Source organism: Phodopus roborovskii, unplaced genomic scaffold (genome assembly GCF_943737965.1).
Source record: "Phodopus roborovskii unplaced genomic scaffold, PHOROB, whole genome shotgun sequence".
Lineage (NCBI taxonomy): Eukaryota > Metazoa > Chordata > Mammalia > Rodentia > Cricetidae > Phodopus > Phodopus roborovskii.
In genome coordinates this window covers 32,140,679-32,162,465 of record NW_026126480.1, presented here as the reverse complement: position 1 = coordinate 32,162,465, position 21,787 = coordinate 32,140,679, and the positions used below count along the sequence as shown (strand labels likewise).

General features: G+C 41.0%; 1 protein-coding gene across 1 annotated transcript in view; it reads right to left on the bottom strand.

The window, feature by feature from the left end:
* The window catches only part of Lcmt1 (leucine carboxyl methyltransferase 1), a 50,286-nt gene that overhangs the window by 3,779 nt on the left and 24,720 nt on the right, over positions 1 to 21,787 (bottom strand). The window contains exons 4-9 of the mRNA XM_051192902.1: positions 21,711 to 21,787; positions 19,791 to 19,852; positions 14,259 to 14,361; positions 7,832 to 7,952; positions 2,769 to 2,870; positions 1,601 to 1,692 (exon numbers count right to left, since the gene is read on the bottom strand). Of these exons, the coding sequence (XP_051048859.1) occupies positions 1,601 to 1,692; positions 2,769 to 2,870; positions 7,832 to 7,952; positions 14,259 to 14,361; positions 19,791 to 19,852; positions 21,711 to 21,787 (557 nt within the window). The remainder of the gene's footprint in view (positions 1 to 1,600; positions 1,693 to 2,768; positions 2,871 to 7,831; positions 7,953 to 14,258; positions 14,362 to 19,790; positions 19,853 to 21,710) is intronic.

Here is a 21,787-nt window from a genome sequence, read left to right as displayed (position 1 = left end):
AGATCAGACTGTCCTGTGGGTATGTCTGTGTGACACTGGAAGACCCAGCCCTATAATCAGCACCATCCCTACCTAATGAAGTGCAGAAAAGAAAGAGCAATGCCTTAATAACAGCTTCAGAATGGAGACTAACTAAACACAACTGACAAGATTCAGTACAAACTGTGAAGCTATTCATTAGCCATGAGCTCCTAAGAACAGGCACATTCAGGACCAATTCTGGTATCCCTTGTGCAGACAACCAAGTGCTGATAAAACCCATGTGACATTCATGGTCAGGAGGCCTGTTCAGGGTAGACAGAGCAAAGCCCATCTCTTGTCATACCTGGTCTGTTAGGGTCACATGTTGCTGTCTGCAAAAGACCACGGCTGCATGAGACAAAGGACTGCCTAGAAGTGAGTTATTGTCCCCTGACTGTTTAAAATGAATTTGCCAGAGCAATAGCATTATAAATGTCAGACCAGGGATGTTAGAAACATCACCCCAACACCTATTAAGTGGAAGCCAGCCTGACAAAAAAAAAAGAAAAAAAAAAGAAGCTTCCAGAAGAATCCAGAAAGCATCAACCTATGAGAAGGCACTCTCAAAGCATTCACTGTCTAGATAACTGACACTTGGACACAAGAAAACAAACACCAAAACCCCCGATACTTTTCTAAATGTCAGTAAGCTCTAAGGAAGAGCAAGGCCAAAAGTTCTTCACATGATCTTGTAACAGACTCCACATTGTACCTCTAGATCTCCAAAGGAAAGGGGAAAGGACAGAGCAACTGAGAAATGAACCATGCAGGCACCAGCACAGATATACACATGCACAGCGACGGTCCCTTGCACTGTCTTAACGGAGACACAAAAACAAACAAGATGCAAGACTACTCGAGTAAAAATCTGGATCGGGCCATTTTTAAATTTCTTTAAAAATACCACAGTATCAGTTGTTCTTATCTACAATGCTATGCAAGCATATAAACAAAATATGGAGGCCTCAATATTTTGACATTACAAATATAAATATGATCCATTAAGCTTTAAAAAGGAATTATGTCTTCTTTGACCACTGTGTATAGTATAAACCCACTGATTTAGAAATCGTACTCTATGTTACTTATCTATGTATAGGGACTGGCTGAGAATAGGTCCAACTTGTTAATGAGAGCTAACTACCATGTAAACATATAAGACTTCATGCCCTTAGCATGAAATAGGTTTTTTTTTATGAAATAGTTTTAGAATAATGAGTATATAGTTCTTTCATAACGAAGGAAGAGTCCATTTAAAGATGTCATCCAAAATCTTATTTCTTAAAAGCCGTGGGCAGTATCATTTTCTCTCCAAGACAAGGATTACACAAAGTTTCCATTGCAGAGGTGTCTCTGGGAATTTTCCGGGTGTAACTGCTTATTTCTGTTCAAATCATCTGCCTTCGCAGAGGCGCTATCTCAGTTAGTGGCTAATGAGTTACTCTCTTAAGCTTTTACCAATGTTTACCTTATTTCAAAATAAGTCTGGTCAAGGTTAGCTTTGTGCTCACATTAAAGAACACACACAGTCAGCTTTTGACTGCCAGTCCTCTGGAGCCTGGGCTCGGCACTCACATACCTGTTCACCTCTGCCCGAGGAAGCCCACTGTACAGCTCCATCATGTTCACTGCGGACGCCGTCTCCCACCCGTTCAATAGCAGCCGTTCCTTCTGAAATGGGGTGGAGAGACATGGATGATTCCAAGCCCAGCATGTAACCCTAAGACTGAGGCACACAGGATTTCTCTGAGAGTAGTTCTGTTTCAAAAGCCCATGCCCAGTCCCTTTTCTTCTCAGTTTGCCATTTTCTATATGCACCAGTAATGTTTTCCTCAGGAAACCCACCAGAGTGTAGAGACAGAAAGAAAAAAAAAATTCTTCTATGGACAACAGTTATTTGTCTGGATGGATGGATGGATGGCTGGTTTCAGACATATGATCTTTCTGCCTCAGTCTACTAAGTGGTAGAATGACAGGTGTGAGCTACTACAATCAGCTTTAGAAACATGTCACTTAGTAGTCATGTGACAAAGTTTATTTAAATGGTGGCAGGTATGGGAGGTTATCTTCAACAAATAAATTACTTTTTCTCTTTTAAAGGGACTACTACAGATTAAGAGAGATACAAAGCTTTACTAATCACCTATAAAGTGTGATCATGGATAGATGCCAAGTCAAATACACTAACTATAAAACGTGCTTTTAAACTATCAGGAAGAACTGAAGCTGGCCTGAAAATACGATGCATGAAGGAGCTATTGTTGAGTTGTGAGGAGCGATCACGGTAACATTATCCTGGATGCTAGATCAGCAGTAGGAGAGTCTTTAACAAGAATTTGGAGTAAAAATATGTACTGCCTAGTATATGTCTACAAATATTCTGACAACACCAACAAATAAGATTGTGGGGTGTTGAGACAGTACTGAAGATACTGACAGCCGCTGAAGCTGGCTGACAGGATATGAGTGTTTACTGTACTATTCTCTCTACTTTTATGCTTGCCTGAAATTTTGGATGATACAAAGTAAATTGTACAAGAATTCTGCATAATGAAAATAATGAGCTGTAGGGAAGGTAAATTTGTGTTTTCTATATCAAGGGGACAGGTAGGACTTGAGTTTTCCTACCATCAGGGCCACTCTCTGCCTGTGTCACAGGCATACAGGACTTCTCATGGTGTATCTGCCACAGAGTGTCCTGCTTTGCTGGCTTAGGGAATGAGCAAGTGCTCAGTATCTTTTCTGACCTGTGACTCTAGTGACTTGCAGGTTTCCACTCCTGCCAGGTCACACTGTCGCCTCCGGAGATTTTCAATCATGATCTGCCCAAACCGGTCATCCATGTTCACCTGAAAAGGTAAAACGCTGGTTAGCCACGACCTTAAAGGTCTGTGTCCTAAGTAAGCAAAACACAATATTCAGTCAAGGCTGACATTTGGTAATACACACAGGAGCAGCTCAGAAGGGTTGTGTGACATGAAACTGAGCTGGGGTACCCCACACAAAGAGCAGCACACACTCACATGCTCACCTAGTACAATTCCATTGTTGGCAGAGAGGCTCACTACATGTGCAAAGATGCAATGGTATGTATAACTGGAAGAATATGGGAAGAAATACTTAAGTTCAATCAATTCTATTACTTTCATAAAATGAAATACCATATAGCTGTGAAAGTAGGCAACAAAAATATAGAGACAGGCACAGAATTACTTTAAGATGAACTCTTAATAGCAAAGCATAGTTGGGCAGTGGTGGCACACACCTTTAATCCCAGCACTTGAGAGGTAGAGGCAGGCGGATCTCTGTGAGTTCAAGACCAGCCTGGTCTACAGAGCTAGTTCCAGAACAGCCAGGGATACACAAAAAAAATCCTGTCTTGAACTCCCCCCCCCAAAAAAAAAGAAGCAGCAGTTGCAGCAAAGTATAGGACTGGTGTGTAGAAAAGAACCAACGCCAACAGGTTGCCCTCTGATACACACACACACTCACACACACACACCATGGCACATGTGTATCCATATACATGCAGAAACATAAATAAATGTAAAAATAAATGTAAATAAGTAAGTAAATGTAAAAAAGTTAAGAAGCAATGCATAGAGAGATATGAACAGAATGCTACCATGTGCTTTCAAGAGGCAAACTAACCTGTCTTTACTGCACTTAACAAACATATAACACAGTAGGCAGTACTGTTTCCCAGGCAGAAGACTGAGGTCTAGGATCAGAGAGAGATGTGCTTGTCTTGGTATAACCTCTCCTATTGTTTGGCTTTATTTTGTTTCTGAGATAGTCTCTTGACTAAGTGGACCTTAATTGGTTTCCTTCTGCCTCAGCCTCCTGAGGGGCAGAAGACACGGTGCTACTGTACACTGTCTTGCATACTTGTAATACCCTCCCTCAGCAATGCTATCCTCTCTCATGTGCTTCAGGGCAGAAGTTGTCTGAGAGCACATTCTTCCTCACTTTATTGCCTACGTTTGAATCCTGGCTTGATAATAGCTGTGACCTCCAGAGAAACTAAAAAACTTAACTTTACCAGGGCAGTACTATCGCCAGCCTTGTGGGTTTGTACAATAATGAAGTAAGCAAATACATGAAAAACTCACAGCAGTGCCAAGCACAAGTATATGAAAAGCAAAGTGTGTGCTGTCATCACCCGATTATCAACAAGGTTTTGTCACTGTGAACAACTTCCTAGGAAAAGCACGTAAGCAATAATCTACATTGTGAGGCTGGATGGTTGAGGACAGTTAATTTAAGTTTCATTTTTTGTTGACATAGTTTAGATGGTGGGAGCTAAACCAGGTGAGGGACAGCTGGGGTGGTGCACTGAAATCTGGCACAGTTGCAGGCATGCTCCTGAGTGGAAGGCCTTGAGTCAGAACCAACGCACTACCTTCCAGAGTGTGCTAGATAAATGTTTCTGCACAGAGAGCATGGAAGAAGCAGGTGAACACACACAGGACATGTGGCAGTCATTCATTCTCCATGGGTGTGCATCCTAAAAGCAGACCATGCCCATGCAGTCACATCATGGGGAAAGCCGAGGGCTGCCTTCCATGGCCAGTAGTCCTGGAGGGAAGACAGGCTGAGGAATGTTTCTAGTTGTAAAGTGGGAAGGAGGGCAGCCAGCCAACCATGAGCCAGTGACTCCAGAACCTGAACCCAGACTGGAGTGGGGAAGGAGATACTGAACCCCAGTCTAGCCTGGACCTGTCCACAATTACACTATATGGCCAAGTGTTCTCATTGATCTTACATGCAATGAAATAAAAAGGAAATGCTAAAGTGGCTGAGGTAGGGTTACACAGTGAGATCCCATTAAAAAGACATAATTAAAAAAAAAAAAAAAAAGCTGGTTATTGTGGTGCACATCTGGAATCCCAACAATTGGGAGGCAGAAGCAAGATGATCACCAAAATATGAGACTAGCCTGGTCTACACAGCAAGTTTCCAGCTAGCCCAGGATATGTATGCATTAATTAATTAAGTAGGGCTGGAGAGAGGGCTCAGAGGTTAAAAGACTGGCTTCTCTTACAGAGGACCTGAGTTCAATTCCCAGCAACCACATGGTGGCTCACAACCATCTATAATGAGATCTAGTGCCCTCTTCTGGCCTGCAGGCAACATGGAAGAGAACACTATGTTTATAATAAATTAATCTTAAAAAAAAAAACTAAGTAAGTAAATAATAAAAACTTGTTACTTGCCTACTGCTGTGTAGCATCTCACAAATTTCTACAAGGTAAGCACTAAGCAGCAAAGAACTATGACTAGGGAGGTGGTTCCATGGGAAAGAGTTTGCTACACAAATCTGAAGATCTAGTTACGATGTTCAGTACTCACATAAAAAGCCAATTTGACCACATGTAACTATAATCCAGTGCTAGGGGTTTGAAGATGGGAGGGTCACTTCGGCTATGCTGGCCATTCAGTCTAGTTAAAAAAAAAAAAAACTCCAAGCTTCAGGTTCAATGAGAGACCCATCTCAAGGGAACAAGATAGAGAACAGAGGCTCCACATCGTGCATATGGGTGTATAGTCACCCCTACCCCTCCCAGCAGGAAACAGCTAGAGCTCGGAAGAATCTGAACAGTCCACACTTACTGAAACTGGAACAATGACACAGGTGCAGATGCACATACTAACTCATGTGTGCCTCACAACACACTATTCTCAAGTGAGGAAACAGAGGCACAGAGCAACTTGTCATACAGATTCAAACCCAAGCTGGATAATTTCAAAGCTTCAAAAGGGTCCTCCCCACCCCCTGCAGTCACTAGACCAATGTCAATGATTGTAGGACTAGGGCATTTATACTACAATACAGGAGTATATGAAATGTCCCTTACACAATTAGCTCTTACAATTCTAGGTCAAATGCCCACATGAAAATCCTGGCTGGTTCATGGAGCCCTCATCTAATACTTGTTGGAAACAGGAGCAAACACCCATACATAAACACTGAGTTGAACTAGAACCCAGATGCAGATGGAGAGGACAAGACCAGGCTGCAGAAACACAGAGAGACAGCTTACCGGAACAAGGAGGAGCTAACGGGCCCCCAGACTGATAGCTGGGAAGCCAGCATGGGACTGACTCAGGCCCCCCTGAATATGGGTCTCAGCTAGAAGGACAGAGAAGTCTAAGGGACCTCAGACAGTGGAGCCAGGATGTATCCCTGGTGCACAAAAGGACCTTGCAAACACATCCCCCATGGAGGGATAACTGCCTTAACCTAGAGACAGGAGAGAAGCCCTAGTCCCTACTTCACATGACCTGTCAGATCTACATGACCCCAACTGGATGGCATTCCCCTACATATGGAATTGGTGTGGGGAGATGGGAGGGGAGGGTGGTTAGAGTGCATGTGAGAGGGCAGAGAGGGTAAAAGGGAGGGAGGGAGGGAGAGGGAACTGGGATCAACATGTAAAATAATAAGTTAAAAATAAAAATAAAAAAAATGCTTTGACTCCAAAATTTAAGTTCAAGGACAAGTTACTGGGGAAAAGGATTTCTATTTTTGTTTCCACAGAAATTGAAAAAGCTGTGGATTCCTTCCAGACTAATGTGGTTTGATCAAGCCAGACCGCCTGAAACAGAGTACGAGGTGATCCTACATACAAAACAGCTGGACAAAGCAGCCTTGCAGACTACAGCCAGGACTTCTGCATCTTCTTAGAAATCCCCCATGATAGCACCCCTTACCAGCAGGAAGTAGTTTGGAAAGAACGACGCCCAAATTCCCAAATATTGCCTATAAATGTTTGTTTTCATTTAAATGGACTTGGTTATAAAAAATAAATTAAAAAAAAGACTTTAGACTCACAAAGATAGGATAGATGATAGAATATTTTCTTTAAGTCTTATTAAATGTTAATAGACTAAATATTGTTAACTGTAATTCTTATTTGATAACTGTGTGTGATATATTTTCCTATGTTAAGTTAAAACCCTTCTTTTTATTTTAGACAGAAAAGAGGAGATGATGGGAGATGTCATTCTGTAAATATGTTTCTCTTATTGGTTAATGTATAAAGCACTGTTGGCCAATTGGAAAGCAAGATAGGAGGGACTAGGAGGAGAGAGGAGTAGTAAGGAGGAAATCCAAGAGGAGGATAGAGAGAAGAATGTCAGCCCCTCTCTCTGGTAAGATAAGACCACGTGTAAGTACTTAGATTAATAGAAATGGGTTAATAATTAAGACAGAGCTAGCAGATAAGAAACTAGTAACTGGCCAACAGCATTATATCAAAAAAAAAAAAAAAAAAAAAAAAAAAGAAAACGAAAAAGAAAATCCTGGCTGGACCTAAGGAGTGGCCACTCCAGGCCCATCAGTCTCCACCCTTCCACACTGCTCACAAGTGGCCACTCCAAGCTTCCTCAGTCTCCAACCTCCACATCATTGACAAGTAGCCTCTCCAGCCCCTTTAGGTCACACCTTCCACTCTACACATTAGTGGCAGCCCCACACCAGTCACACATAGTCAATGTCTCCCATTCACAACCCTGCTTGCCTAAGGGCCTTTGAGTTTTCTCCCCCTTCAAATATAGCCAAAATTACCTCAAACTATGTTCTATGACTCTGTAGATAATAATGGTAAAATAAAAAATTTGAAAACTTTCCCCCCAAGAATTAAGCTCCAAAATCTCTGCTAATGGCTGGTGGGAAATCAAGAAACCAAGAGAAAAGAGCTGCTATAACAGATTGATGGCTGCAGACAGAAGGAACTGAGCAAGGAAGGACAGAGGCAAAGATACACTGGAAGCCCATGCAGAATCCATCTCAGGAAATTCTTCTTACCTGCTCATAGTTTATAAACATGGCTGTCTCAAAACTGCTGGCTGCCCACTTTAGGAGGTTGGCTGACTGCTCTGGAGTCATGTAAACCAGCACACATTCAGTTATCAGGAGTGTTGGCAAACTTAAGGAAAAAGAGAGGAGGTAAATATGTTTTCATCAAGTCAAGACAAAGACATCAACTTACACAAACATTGTAGTGGTTCATATTCAAGAAACCCAGACACAGCAAGCACTGTATGAGCAATGTCTAGTACAAGTGTCAAGAGACACAACTACAGAAAAGAGAACAAGGAGCAAGGGTCTGTCTCTCTTATAAAAATGAGTTCAGCATGTGGAGTGGACTGTAGAAAAGGAAACAGATCTGCTACTGCTGCTGGGTATCTACCATCCTGGGACAATGGAACCCTGCAGATTCTCCCATCACAGGAGTTTGTCCTTCCTTCCCTGGAACTGGGGCTGCTTAGGCCCTTGTTCTGGCCTAGGGGCAGCAGCAAACAGTGTGGTGATCACCCAAATGGAGCCTGACCTCTTCCTACAATGAAATCCTGGCAAAAGATGAGTGGACTCAGGGAAGCTGGAAAGAGAATGAATCTTGGCTGATGGTTGTCAGCAGACCCATCTTCTGGTCACTCAAGTGGGCTCTTGGGGCTATCAGCATGCCTGGACCCCAGAAAGAACCACCCAGCTCAGTCCAGCCAACTCACAGCATCCTTAGCCATATGTGAGCTGTTTCAAACCCCTGAGCTGGGATATGCAGGAATTACTAATACTCACTTAACAGAATCTAATCCCTCTTAAGTGAAAGTTTGCCATAAAGAGCTGGAAAAAAAAAAAAGATATATTGAGTATAATTCAGTGGTTCAGGGCTTGCCTGGCATGTATCAGGCCCTATGTTCCATCCCCAACATTAAATTAAAATACTAATAATAATAATAAATTTAAAAGCTAAAAACAATGTTGTTTTGAATGGTTATGTTCCTCAAGAAATTTCATTATTAGTATGAACTGATCTACTGGACACAAAGTAACAATACATTATGGAACAGTAAAAACAAAGCATTCCTATAGAATTATCCAGAAAGTATAATTCTTTTTATAATATATTCTTTACATTTTCACATATGTACACCTTACATACTAGCTACTCTCAACCCGTCACCACTTTCTTCCTTTCCCTTACTTCTAACACATTTCCCTCTCACATTCATTCTTACTCATTTTGTTTTGTGATCCATCAAGATTCACAAGGGCCTCCAGTATGAGCATCGGTCTGGAGCTGTCTATTGGAGCCTGATAGGATCAGCAGCAGATCTACAACTATAAACAGCAATCACTCCTTTTCCAAAATCTATCAATAGCTAGTTGTTCAAGGTAAAGGATAGGGCTCTGTGAGCCCCTCCTCTGTCCTTGACTGGCTGTTTACAAAAGTGGTCCTGGGTAGATCAGTGCAGGAAACCAGTTGATGTTAATTAATGATTGTAATGGTTGTGTCAAGTCCAGGGGGTAGCATTTCCTAGCCCTTTACCCTATCTCTTATACACTTCCCACTCTCTCTTCTGTAACACTGTAGCAGGGTAGTATGAGTGGCTTGTTCAGGGTGAGCCCACATTCATCATACTGCCAAACACTCTGTTATGTTCTAGAACATCTCCACTGGTCTTTTCTTAGTCCACTTATACTCCTTCTGACTTCTTTGCTAGGTCCCCATTCCCTCCCTTCACCATAAATAACAAGAGTCATGACTAGCTATTTCTCCAAAATTAAGTGGCTTTCTTTTGTCATTAATTTCAGATTGTAGAACAAACTACATGAAATCAAATGATAATAAGAAACTGATTAAAAAAAAAGAACACAGTATATCTTTTAAATATATTACTACAAAAACTCTACACACCAAAATTAGAAGTTATTTGTAACTTCTCCTCTATGAGCCATCAGCAACAATTAAAATTATAGAAATGTAATAGCATCTCAGATTTTTTTTTGTTTGTTTGTTTGTTTTTTTTTGTTTTTGTTTTTGTTTTGAGACAGGTTCTCATTTTGAAGACCAGACTGGTGATGAATTCATGATCCTCCAGCCTAAGGCTGGTGCTACAGGTATATACCACTGCACCTAGCCAAGTCTCTAATTTTTCTTTTTTTAGTACGAGGACTAAACTTAGGGCCATGTGCATGCTAGACAAGTCCCCAGCCCTATTTCCTCGCATTTTTTAAAAACCAGTTATCACTCCTATAAACTTGTAACATGGGTCACTGGGTTCTGATATTATTCCAGTACTCACAGTAGAAAAGTGTAGAAATATAGCAGTGAAATAAGCTGCTCACCTTCATATCCGAGTATACATCTATACAACTGGACATGGCACCCGTGCTCATCACTGCCATCAGTGAGAGAAGCAATGATGTGCACAGCAAGCCTAGCTCTCACCTGATAGTACCAACCAGCTGTTTCACCTGCATTCCATTTTGGCTTTTTTTTTTTTTTTTTTTTTTTTTTTTTTAACATACACCACTGTGCCCCCAGCTTCTCCTGAACTTTCTCCGCCTCTTCGTTTTGTTGTCCCCCCCACCCGCCCCGCCACCCGCCCCAGCACAGAGAGCTGAGGACCTAACTCAGGGCCTTGGGCTTGCTAGGCAAGCGCTCTACCACTGAGCTCAATCCACAAACCCCTGTTTGGGCTTTTTAAAGAGTGAAATGAAATATACCTCCACTTAGTTAAGATGAAAACCAATGCTCACTTGAACACTGGCAGTCTCCACACATGTGAGTGTGTATGTGGGTAGGTGGGGAGAAGAGGACATCAGGGATCTTCCTCTATCACTCTGACCTTTTTGCTTCTCACAGAACCAGAAGCTCTTCTATTTGGCTGGGCTGACCAGCCAGTGAACTACCAGGGTCTACCTGTCTCCTCCTCACTACCCTGAGATTACTGGCACACACAGGTCCATATATGTGCACAGTGAGAGCTCACATCCACTGAGCCATCCATCTTCCCAGCTCTATTAGACATCCTAAACTCAATATGCTGAATCACAGTACAGAAGGGCAAACACAGACAGAAGTTAAGTCTGTGCTGCAAACATGCTAAGTATCAGAAAGCAAATCACAGAAAGAAAGACTTTTTCCAAATTAACAAAAGTCTAAATCTAAAACCTTACATTATATGGTCTGGGGATTAAAGCTCAGGCTAGCTTCCCCTGGGCTCTCAAGCAGTGCATAAACCAGGCATGCCTGCAATCTCAGCACTGGGGAGGTGGAGAAAGGCAGATGAGAAGTTCATGCCATCCTTGGCTGCATAGAAAGTTCAAGGCCAGCATGAAGGACATGAAAACCTTGTCATAAAACAAGATGAACAAAATGGCATATTATTAGAAAGGTTACAAAAAGTGAGAAATATGATATTGTCCATATCTCATCTAATAAATCAATGACTAAGGAAATATAGCCCAAGCTTAAAAAAAAAAAATCCTTAACTACATTTATTTACGTGTATGTATGTGGAGGTCATAGGACAATCTGTGGGAGTCAGTTTTCTTCCATCATGTAAGTCCTGAGAATCAAACTCAGGATGCCAGGCTTAGTGGCAAAAGTTTTATATTACAAAGGCAGTCATAATTATATAAACTATGAATGGAGGGGAAATGTCATGAAAAAGACTTAGTGTTGTCAACTTGACAGAATCTAAAGTCACCATGGAGACATACCTCAGATAATGCCTGTGGGAAATTATTTTGACTGAGCTAAGACTCCTGATGATGAAGATGCCACAGTCACTTAAGAGCACCCAACCCAATTAATCCACAGGTGATTTGCTCACTAGCATCCTTTCAAAGTACAAATCAGTATTCTTGAATATCAATATGTCATCCAGTCAAAGGAAGAATATGCTACATGCTATAATCTGAAAACTAGTTGGGAAACCCAAGGGACAAGAGGCATGAACTCAGAGTTCACTGACTCAGTTCTCTTTCATCCTGTAACACATACCCGAGAGCCAACCCATAAAAAGAAAAGGTTTACTTTGGCACATAGTTTCTATCCAAGACCAATTGGCCCTGTTGCTTTGGGCCCATGGCCAGGCTCCATATAGCCAGAAACAAATGACAAAACAGGATACACTTCATAACCGGGAGCAGAGGAAAAGATGGACTTTGGCTCTAGCATCCTTCAGGAATATGTTCTCAATGTAATTCCAAGTTTCACTTTCTAGGGGTTCCACCCCCTTCTCCTAACAGCACCATGGCCTGGGAACCAACAGTGCTCTCTGAATACTCAGTGAGACATAGACTCCATGGCAGCACTAGGCTGTCAGAGCCATCTCTCACTTGGGACATCTGGGCCTACAAGTCCTACTGAGAATAACACTGTGGCTGAGTGTAGGCTGACTAGGTCAGGAAGAGAGTCGATATGCAGAGATACTGGCTTCCACACTGACAATGGCAGATGAGTTGGAAAATCCATGAAGATTTTGATGTTTCCTTCCCTTTTCCTCCATCTATCTCCCAGAGTTTCACGTCCATTCTTACCCTCCTCTCCCCTTACTCAGAAGAACAGGGGTCTTCCCCCCGCCTCAGGGATGGCTAAGCTCAGCCCAGACTCTATATCTTCCCACCTCTATGCCCAAAATACACTTGTCCTGGCACATATTTCCCCAGGTGCTCATTTCTTTAACATTCTGCAATGAATGCTTTGGCTTGGTGTTTTCTTTTACGCAACATTCCCTTCACCACCTCTTCCCTTTAAATATTCACCCCGATGTCACCTTCATCTGTGCAGACACCTCCCACTACGTGTTGAACTGCGGTCTGACTTTGACCAGCATGCTGGTTCAAAATCATTCCCCTCCTCTCCACAAAGGGGCGCTCCCAGAAACTTGGCACAGAAGACCCTTCTGGTCACTTATATGTCACTTCTGCAATGTAAGCATGTACTTATGAAAACACAGTGATCTGGAGTGTGAGCTTTACATGTCTGGTCTCACAATGAGGGTATTATTCCACAACTTGACTATAATTCATTTTTTTCTCCATGTTGATTTGAGTCATGCACTTCATGTTTTATTCATCTACTATCCTTCTAGTAGGCATTTCCAGTTCTCTGCTATTCTGCTTGCTTTACTTTAAACACAGAGTACCTTGTTTGGAAAATACACCCAAAGTAGAACTTTTATATCACACATTACAACTCTGCTAGCTACTTCTCATTGCTCATCGCTATGGCTTGTATCCAGTTCACTCCCACTCAGTGAGTCACTGAAGCTTACCCAACACCCTACCACTATATATTGTAAGATTTACACATTCTTGTCACCTTGGTGGTAGAAAACCAGAATTTCATCTAATGGCTACTATGGTTTGATAGCCCCGGATTATATGAATACATCATATACCCTGACATTCTGTCACATTCACTATCCACATATTTTTGGGGCATTTATGGAGGAATTTCATGAGTGCTGGTGTTGTGCAATATTTAACTATGTAAAGATGTGTTACATTTGCTTATGCTGTGGAATATTACTTTAACCATGTAAAGGTGTGTTTCACTTGTTTAATGATGGAAAGATGTGTCACTTTTGTTTATGTTGCATTTAATTATGAAAAGATGTGTTGCTGTTTCACCTTGCTTACCTAAACCACCTGACTGGTCTCATAAAGAGCTGAACAGTCAATAGCTAGGCAGAAAAAAGGATAGGCAGGCAGAGAATAAACAGGAGAGTGAAGAAGAGAATGAGGGAGAAAAAGAGGGACATACCCAGGGCCAGACAGACAGACACAGAAGAAGCAGAAAAATTAGGACATACAGAAAGAAAGGGTAAAAAGTCCCTAAAACAAAAGGTAGATATCGGGTTAATTTAAAAGAGCTAGCCAAAAATGAGCCTAAGCTAGGTTGACCATTCATAACTAATAAGAAGACTCGGTGTCATGATTGGGAGCTGGTTGGTGGCCCAAATGAAAAAGAAAAAATCTGGTACACATTAGCCTCTATGTATTCCAGACACCAGCTCTTCCTCTGTGTGTTGTTGTAATAGGCTCTCTCATCCTTAGTTTATTACATTAGGGCCAGCATTTTAAAAAGGAATCACAGATGGAAAGCAGACTTGAGAAGAAGACCACTTAGAAATCTCAAAAGACACCAGGAAGTGGTGGCACATGCCAGCACTTGGGAGGCAGAGGCAGGTGGATCTCTGAGTTCAAGGCCAGCCTGGTCTACAGAGTGAGTTCCAGGAGAGCCAGGGCTACCTAGAGAAACCCTGTCTCAAAAACAAAAACAAACAAACTGACAAACAAAAAGTCTTAAAAAAACTGCACTAAGTCGCAATGACACAATAAAGACCAGAGGTGAGTATCAAGCTGTACTACTGACTAGCTGCATGTCAGAACTCATGAAATCACAAACACATAAGGGGTTAAAAAAAAATCTCACTGTGTATTCATGTTACATTTCTTTAGTTTCTCTTCCAGTTCAGAAAGGTCTCGGAGATCTGCTCCAATGATGGCATATCTCTTTGAATCCAGCATGTGCCCATCTGCAAATATTAAAAAAAAAAAAAAAATCTCATTTCAACACAAGCCAAACATCTACACACATATGAAATTTAAAGTACATCATGTGCAGGCCAGAAAGGGACATCAGATTCCCTGGAACTGAAGTTACAGATGATTGTGAGCCTCTTTTGCAGATGCTGGGAACCAAACCTAGGTCCTCTGGAATAATAGCAAGTGCTCTTTAATGCTAGGCCATCTCACCAACCTAGACACAGCTTTTTCAAAATTAACTTTAACCCAGGTATGGTGGTGTTTTAATCCTAAATGATTAGCACTTTAATCCTAACACCCGGGAGGCAGAGACAAGTGGATTTCTGTAAACTCAAAGCCAATCTAGTCAACATAGCAAAGTTCCAGGACAGCCAGAGTTACACAGAGAAACCCTATCTCAAAAATAAAAGAACAAACAAAAATGATAATAATAAATAATAATTAATGAAAATATGTATTGATTAAATTTTTAATTTTTATTATCACTACTGAACCAGTAAACTCTAGGTTCAGTGAAAGACCCTGTCTCACTACAATAAGGTAGGGAAAGACAGAAGAGGATAACTCTTCTGGCCTCCTTACACACAGCCTCAAACACAGGCATATACACATGTACATGCAAATAAATGACATGATCGGAGAGAAAAAAATTAACCCAAATCACATATTCTAAAGTTATCAGTATAACACAATAGCCTTTTCCTTTGTGATTAAGCTCACGTGGTGAGACATCTCTCTTTCACACACACACAGGTATTTAATAGAATGGGACCACTCAATACCTGTTTTACAAACTGCTTTTTCTATATAATAACACATCAAAGATATCATTCTCTTTATTTTCATTTGTTTTCTTGAGACGAAATCTTACTGTTTCTCACACTGATCCCTTCAGCCTCAACTTGTCCATCTGGGATTGCAGACCTGTACCACTATGCCCAGTCAAGGGCACCATTTTCTATAGTCATTTCCTGGCATGCCACTGGTAGGAAACACAATCCCTCATCACAGGGTATATGGGATCGCTAAGCAAAAACACCTTGTATCCAGCCAATCCCTTACTACTGGACATATGGTACTCCCAAGTTTTCTCCATTTGAGACATTGCATTGAGCATTCTGGTTCATACACTGATGAAGTAGATATCAGTCACTTCTTCAAGGAGGAATGTGAGTGGAAGTAAGTCAAAGACTAAGCTATTTAAATACTGGGCGGGTGGTTCTACAAACACTACTACACCATTTGTAATATGTTATATTTAAAAGAAAGTGGTTTATGTGGCAATGCACTTACAAATGAGTGAGAGTGAGTTTTCAGCTGTGCCAGAGGTGGGATAGAATGGTGTCTGCTGTGGTTCTCAAGCTTTAGGACCATCACAGTCACGCTGAGGTTGCACCCAAAGTTATGATTGCTTAGACTTTCCCAAAGTAGACATCTGCATCTCTAGCACATTCCCAGGTGGCTCTGATGTTGTCGGTCTGGAGACTACACTTACAAAACCATGAATACAAACACAATGACACTGGCCTTTGAGGACCATCAATGTAGTCATGATACTTTGGTGTGTCCTTAGAAACTCAATTACTGAATGACTGGGTTTTGTTTGTTTTTTTAAACAAGGCCTTGCTGTTTAGCTCAGATTGACTTTGCTCTCACAGCAATCCTCCCACTGCTTGAGTGCTGGGATGACATGTGTGTGTTATGCCTGGATCAATTATATTTCTACACAGGCCTTATATACTGTTTCCTCAGTAGTACAGACCATATGGAAAGATGAAACAACAACCACTACTACTGACTGACATTCTGGCTCTGAGAACCCTCACAAAAGGTGATAAAAATGGAGGAGTGCCTGTCTAGTGTGTATAAAATCCTTCATTCAATCCCCAGGACTAAGGGAAAAACTATAGCATGTAAACAGGTCCCCTTATCATCCTCATCAGCCCATTTGGCTGATTCAAACACACTGAAAGAAAATATAAACACCTCCTGGGAACCCTTAGATGTCTGTAAGGCAATAAAAGACAAAAAGGGAACCCAGAGTCAGCCTCAGGGTACTGCAGTGCTGGATCAAGAAAAAATATAAAGAATACAAAAGCACTTGTCTGCCAATAATAGAAACAAACAATTCCCATATGCCTGTATGCCTTCTTAAAAATAATACATTGAATGAGTTTTTCTATTCCTGACCAAAAACCCTAAAGATACACAACAGAATTTTGAAGGATGCAGTTCTCTAATATGGAGTACAGTCATGGTTTGGGAGGGACTGTCCTTACTAGGACCAGTATCAGAACAGTAAAATGCAAAGAGGATACAAGGACAGCAGATGTGGGCACACGGTGATCAGAGGCTCTCAGCCCCAGCCTGTGTCAAGCAGGCATTCCACACAACAGGTCAGCATGGCCTTGAGTCTTTGATGTGACAGTATCTGAGGACTGGAACAGCACACACCAGTACCACATGCAGTTGTCCCTAAGTCAAAATTGTTCTGGTTGTTTAGATATACAAGATCCATTGTCTATCCTCAGAGGAAGTCTCTCCACTACATCACAGGGAACAGAAGGGACCTGTGGGGGACATGGGCTCAGAGCAAATTCTAAAGAAGTTGTATTATTCTGAGAAAACAGACACTTTATGAAATCCAGCACTGGCCAGAGACCACAGAGGAAGCAGAAAGCCCTGCATACTGGAGCACTCCCCAGAGAGGATGACAGGAAGGCCTTGCTTGTGACTGTGGGAGTTGCATCTCTCCTTTACTTATAAGTTTTCTGACAAGAGAACATGGAGGAAGGTTCAAACTGTTTTGTGTTATGCTTGTAGAATAGGCATATCCAGATCTGGAAAGCCGATTAACATTGGGTTAAAGCCTGTGTATTAGGTAAGGGGGTACAAGCCTGGAATCCTAGCACTTGGAGGTAGAGGCAGAAGGACTGGGAGCTCAAGGATGGCCTTGATTATATAGTGAGTTTGAGGCAGCCTGAGCTTCATGAGACCTGTCTCAGGGCAGGGGGAAATTAAAAATAACACCTATGCATTACTACTAGTAGTTTTATAATAAAAACTCCTTTAGAGGACTAGTTGCTAAGAGAATTGACAAAGGAGAAGCTTTGAACATACAATTAATAAAGTTTAAAAATTAAGAACTAGCTTACAATATGGCCAAAATAAAGAGATGACTATGAAAATCCTCATTACATACACTTAGCCATTCTTCAGTTTAAATAATGTGTCTCAACCAGGTTCTCACCACTTAGGAGCATTTGCTTGTCATGACTGAAGGATGTGCTGTGGAAGTAGCCCATGATGAGCTAATCCACCCACAGCAGAATCAGACCCTAAATATCAATAATGAAGACACAGAGACCCTGACATAGAGAAAGGCATGAAAACTCAAGATCTACTAGTCAAAGTTGTCAAAAAGGCCTTAAGTAACACACAGTCCTGGCTATTCATGAAGCTCAGGCAAAAGGATTGCTTGAGCCCTGGAATTTGACACCAGCCTGGACAACATGGCAAGACTCACCTTAAACAAAACAAACAATCCTAAATAGTCCTAAATACTCTGTGATGGAGGAAACACACAACACATTGTGGTCTATGCGGATCACAAACAAAAACAAAAATCAAAACCTTCTTTGAATTTACAGCATATAGTCACATTTCAACTTAGCCACTGCCAGCCTGTGTCTCTGGGCAAAAAACAACCACATGACTCCCTCTCTTATAATAAAACGTTGACAGTACTGGTCTCAAATGGCTATATCTAATATTGAAAATTTTAAACTGATAAGCTCAAGGTTCCTAAATGAGGTATCCTGGGTGGCATAGCAAATTCACAGGGATGAAGCAAAGTGTTTTGAATTTCTGCAAGAAACAGGGATACTCAACATCAGTCAGACATGAGCAAACTACTAGACCAAAACACAGTTTCAACACTACATCACTCTGAATTCCTTCACTATTATCATCCCTCTGAGAAGCTAAGCTCTTGTATGCACTGAAAAAAAAAAAAAAAAAAAAGTCAATACTGTGAATGCCAATGTGGACACAGGTGGCGCCCTACTTGATTCAAGGTAAAGTTGTGAAGTTTCAAACAGATACACAGGTCTCATTAGTAACTGTAGCTTTTAAGAATGAAATAGTCACACATGAAGTACAGATGCATATTTGGAATCCTAGCACTTGTGAGGCTGAGGCAGAAGGATTACAACTTTAAGGCAGCCTTGGCTATATAGGAAGACTTGTCTAAATGTATGAATGAATAAATAATGCTTCTCCAACTTATCTATTGCTTTTCAAATGACTAATAAATTGCTACAACATATATACTTAAGATGTCTGAATGAAACTAATTAATAAGCTGAAGTATGAAAGATTTAAAAGGGGAATCCATCACCCAAGATTACTACCCAAGATTAATTCAGCCATTTGCTCACCAATTTGATAATTCATTGGCACTATGTACAGGGAAATGAGCCAATTCTGGGAATACAAGGCATACCCAAGAAGATGTGGTCTAAGTTGGGCATGGTGACATTGCCTGGGACCCCAGCTCTGAGGAGATACAAGAGGAAGAAATAAGTTCTAGGTCAGTCCAAGCTACCTAGCAGGATCCTAAAGAAAAAACAAAAAACAACCAACAACAAACCCCCTATAATCATGGGATTTATAATTCAAACAGAAAGATGAAAAATGAATACTTCCAAGCATGATGATGCAACATGGAGAGTATGTACAATGGGAAAGGGTTCTACTTCACACATTTCCACATTGTTGATCAAAGTAATGCAAAGTATAAGGATGCTCATGACAGATCCTAATGTGACACCAAGCATACAGATAACTGTTACAGAAAAGTGAATGGTCACAGCAGGTTCAGTCAACCTACACGGGGAAACAAAGGCTAGCTGTCACAAATACTTACACAGAAATTTAATCAAGACTCCAGTCACAGGGAACATGACTGTGGCACTGCAGTTGTGTAAAAAAGGAGGTCTGTTTGGGTGCCTGAAGGCTACCATGTTGATAATAAGAGGTGACTCTCAGAGTCTAGATGACTATTAAACCTCTTGACCTTCTCTGTCAACACAATTGAACACAATGGAAAGTTTTGGTAGAAATCTTTAATTAAAAAAAAAAAAACACCCATAATCCAGTAGGCTTGCATTGACAGAATGTGTCATAAAAATTTTTAATTATATGGGGTCCAGGGAGGTGGCTAAGTGGTAAAGGGCTTGACTAGCATGTAGAAGGTCCTAGATTTGATCCCCAGCACTATCAAAAAGAAAACTGTTGAGCAGCAATACTGATGGCCAGAGCTGAGCAGATTAGCATAAATGAAGGGACTGCAGAGACGGACCATGACTCAAACAAGGTCTGTTATGATCCCAACTGTGCCACTCGTAAGGCTACTTGCCTATCTGCAAGGTGTCCTCTGGGTGTAACTCCATGATGGGTCTGAACAGAAGCGGCTTGTTTCTATGGGAAGATGGGAAAGAGAAGAAAAAGGTTAATTAACTCATGAATACAATTACTGCCAACTCACTGTCACAATGACTGTGAGTACATACCGAATACCCCTTACCCAAAATGCTTGGGACCAGAGACTGTACAGATTTGGAATGTCTGTGAGATTGTGTAATATAGGCATAGACTTTACTGTTACACTTCTCTAATTGGACATGATGCTGAAAATGTTTCTGATTCTGGGGCATTTTTATTTTATATTTTTGGATGAGGGAAGTTTGGTGTTGCTAATGTACTTTAGACATCTTTCAGTCTACCTACATTGGCCCTGAGTAGTTCAGTTCACACAGGCTTCAGGTTAGGTCAGTTCTGCATTGTAACATCTGGCATTCAAATCACACACTGATCACCAAGTATTCGATTTAAAAATAGCAAAAAAGTAGGCTAACACAAATTTTCTAAATGAACATTTAGAACATTTCCAGCTACCTCCAGTTTCTTGCATATTCTCAAACAAAATTCTATGTTGTGATCCTGGCTGTTCTTTGTCTTATGGGTTCAAAACAACTGACTTAAAGTTCAATAATATTTATAATGTAACTCCTGTACTCTGGAAAATTTTTTTTAAAAAAAAATCAGAAATCGGAGAACCACACAGCTATGCACAGATAAAACCTGTTTTCTTTCCAGGAAGTCATCCTGGACCTAGATGGAAGTTCATCTAGGGACCATTCATGCCCACCTCATCCAGAGTTCTAATGAACTTGGTGTTACTACACAGTTCCAAGAGTCACCATTCATCATCTTAAAAGCCTCATAACATGTACTTAATATTTAGAAAAGCTGAAAAACTCATAGTACCAACAACAGGAAAGTTTGAAAACATCCTCAATGCAAAGAAAAAACTGAAAGTTTTAATGTTTGCAAAATTTTTAAAAACACAATAATTAGGCTTTTATTTAAATAACTACTTAAGGGATGGAGAGCTGGCTCAGAGGTTAAGAGCACTGGCTGTTTGTCCAGAGTTTCTAAGTTCAATTCCCAGCAACCACATGGTGGCTCACAACCATCTATAATGGGATCTGATGCTCTCTTCTGGCCTGCAAAGCATACATGATGACAGATCTCTGTATACATAAAACATAAATAGATCTTAAAAAAACAAAAACAAAACAAACAAACAAAAAACCATAATTAAAGTGGGGCAGAGTATAAAAAACAAAACTGTTAAGTCCTGTTAAAGTCAGGTTTGGATCTTAGCTCCATCCACACTAGCCAGGTGATCTTGGGCAAATCAACATCTCTGAGCACAAGATTCTACATCTCCAAAAAGGGCTCTGAGCACTCAATTCCCAAGTCCACTATGAGAAGTGAGCCACCCAAAACAAAACAAAAACAACAACAACAACAAAAAAAAAAAACAAAAACAAAAAATCAGGCACTCAAGACAGCAAGAGACAAAGAAAAACGGATCACCTAAAGCTCTGTAAGTCCCTCAGAATAGCCATCACAGCATTTCACACCCTCAAGTCAAGAAATTACTATATCAATTCAAGGCCTGGTGACTGTCTATACCCCCAAGATAAAGCCCTAATCAAAATTCATGCATTCAATTCCTAGTATTCAACTATGCTGTGCATAGGTCAATCTTTAATGTTCACAGAAGTTACATTAATAGTAAGGAGAGTTACACAGAAGATATACTGACTGTTGAAGATCAGATAAAATGCAGGGCTGATGGCCCCAGGCAGGGCAAGAGAGGAAACTGGAAGGCAGCCCTTTCCAGTGAGGTCTCTCACATTCAGCCCACTATGCCATGAGCTGAGTCTCCACCAACTGGCATCCTGTCCCCCAACAAAGCTACACTTACTTGATGGTGTGCAGCTTCCTTGTGACTATCATTGGAAAGTCGACTTCAAAATACTTATTTGGGAGAAGACCTTCATC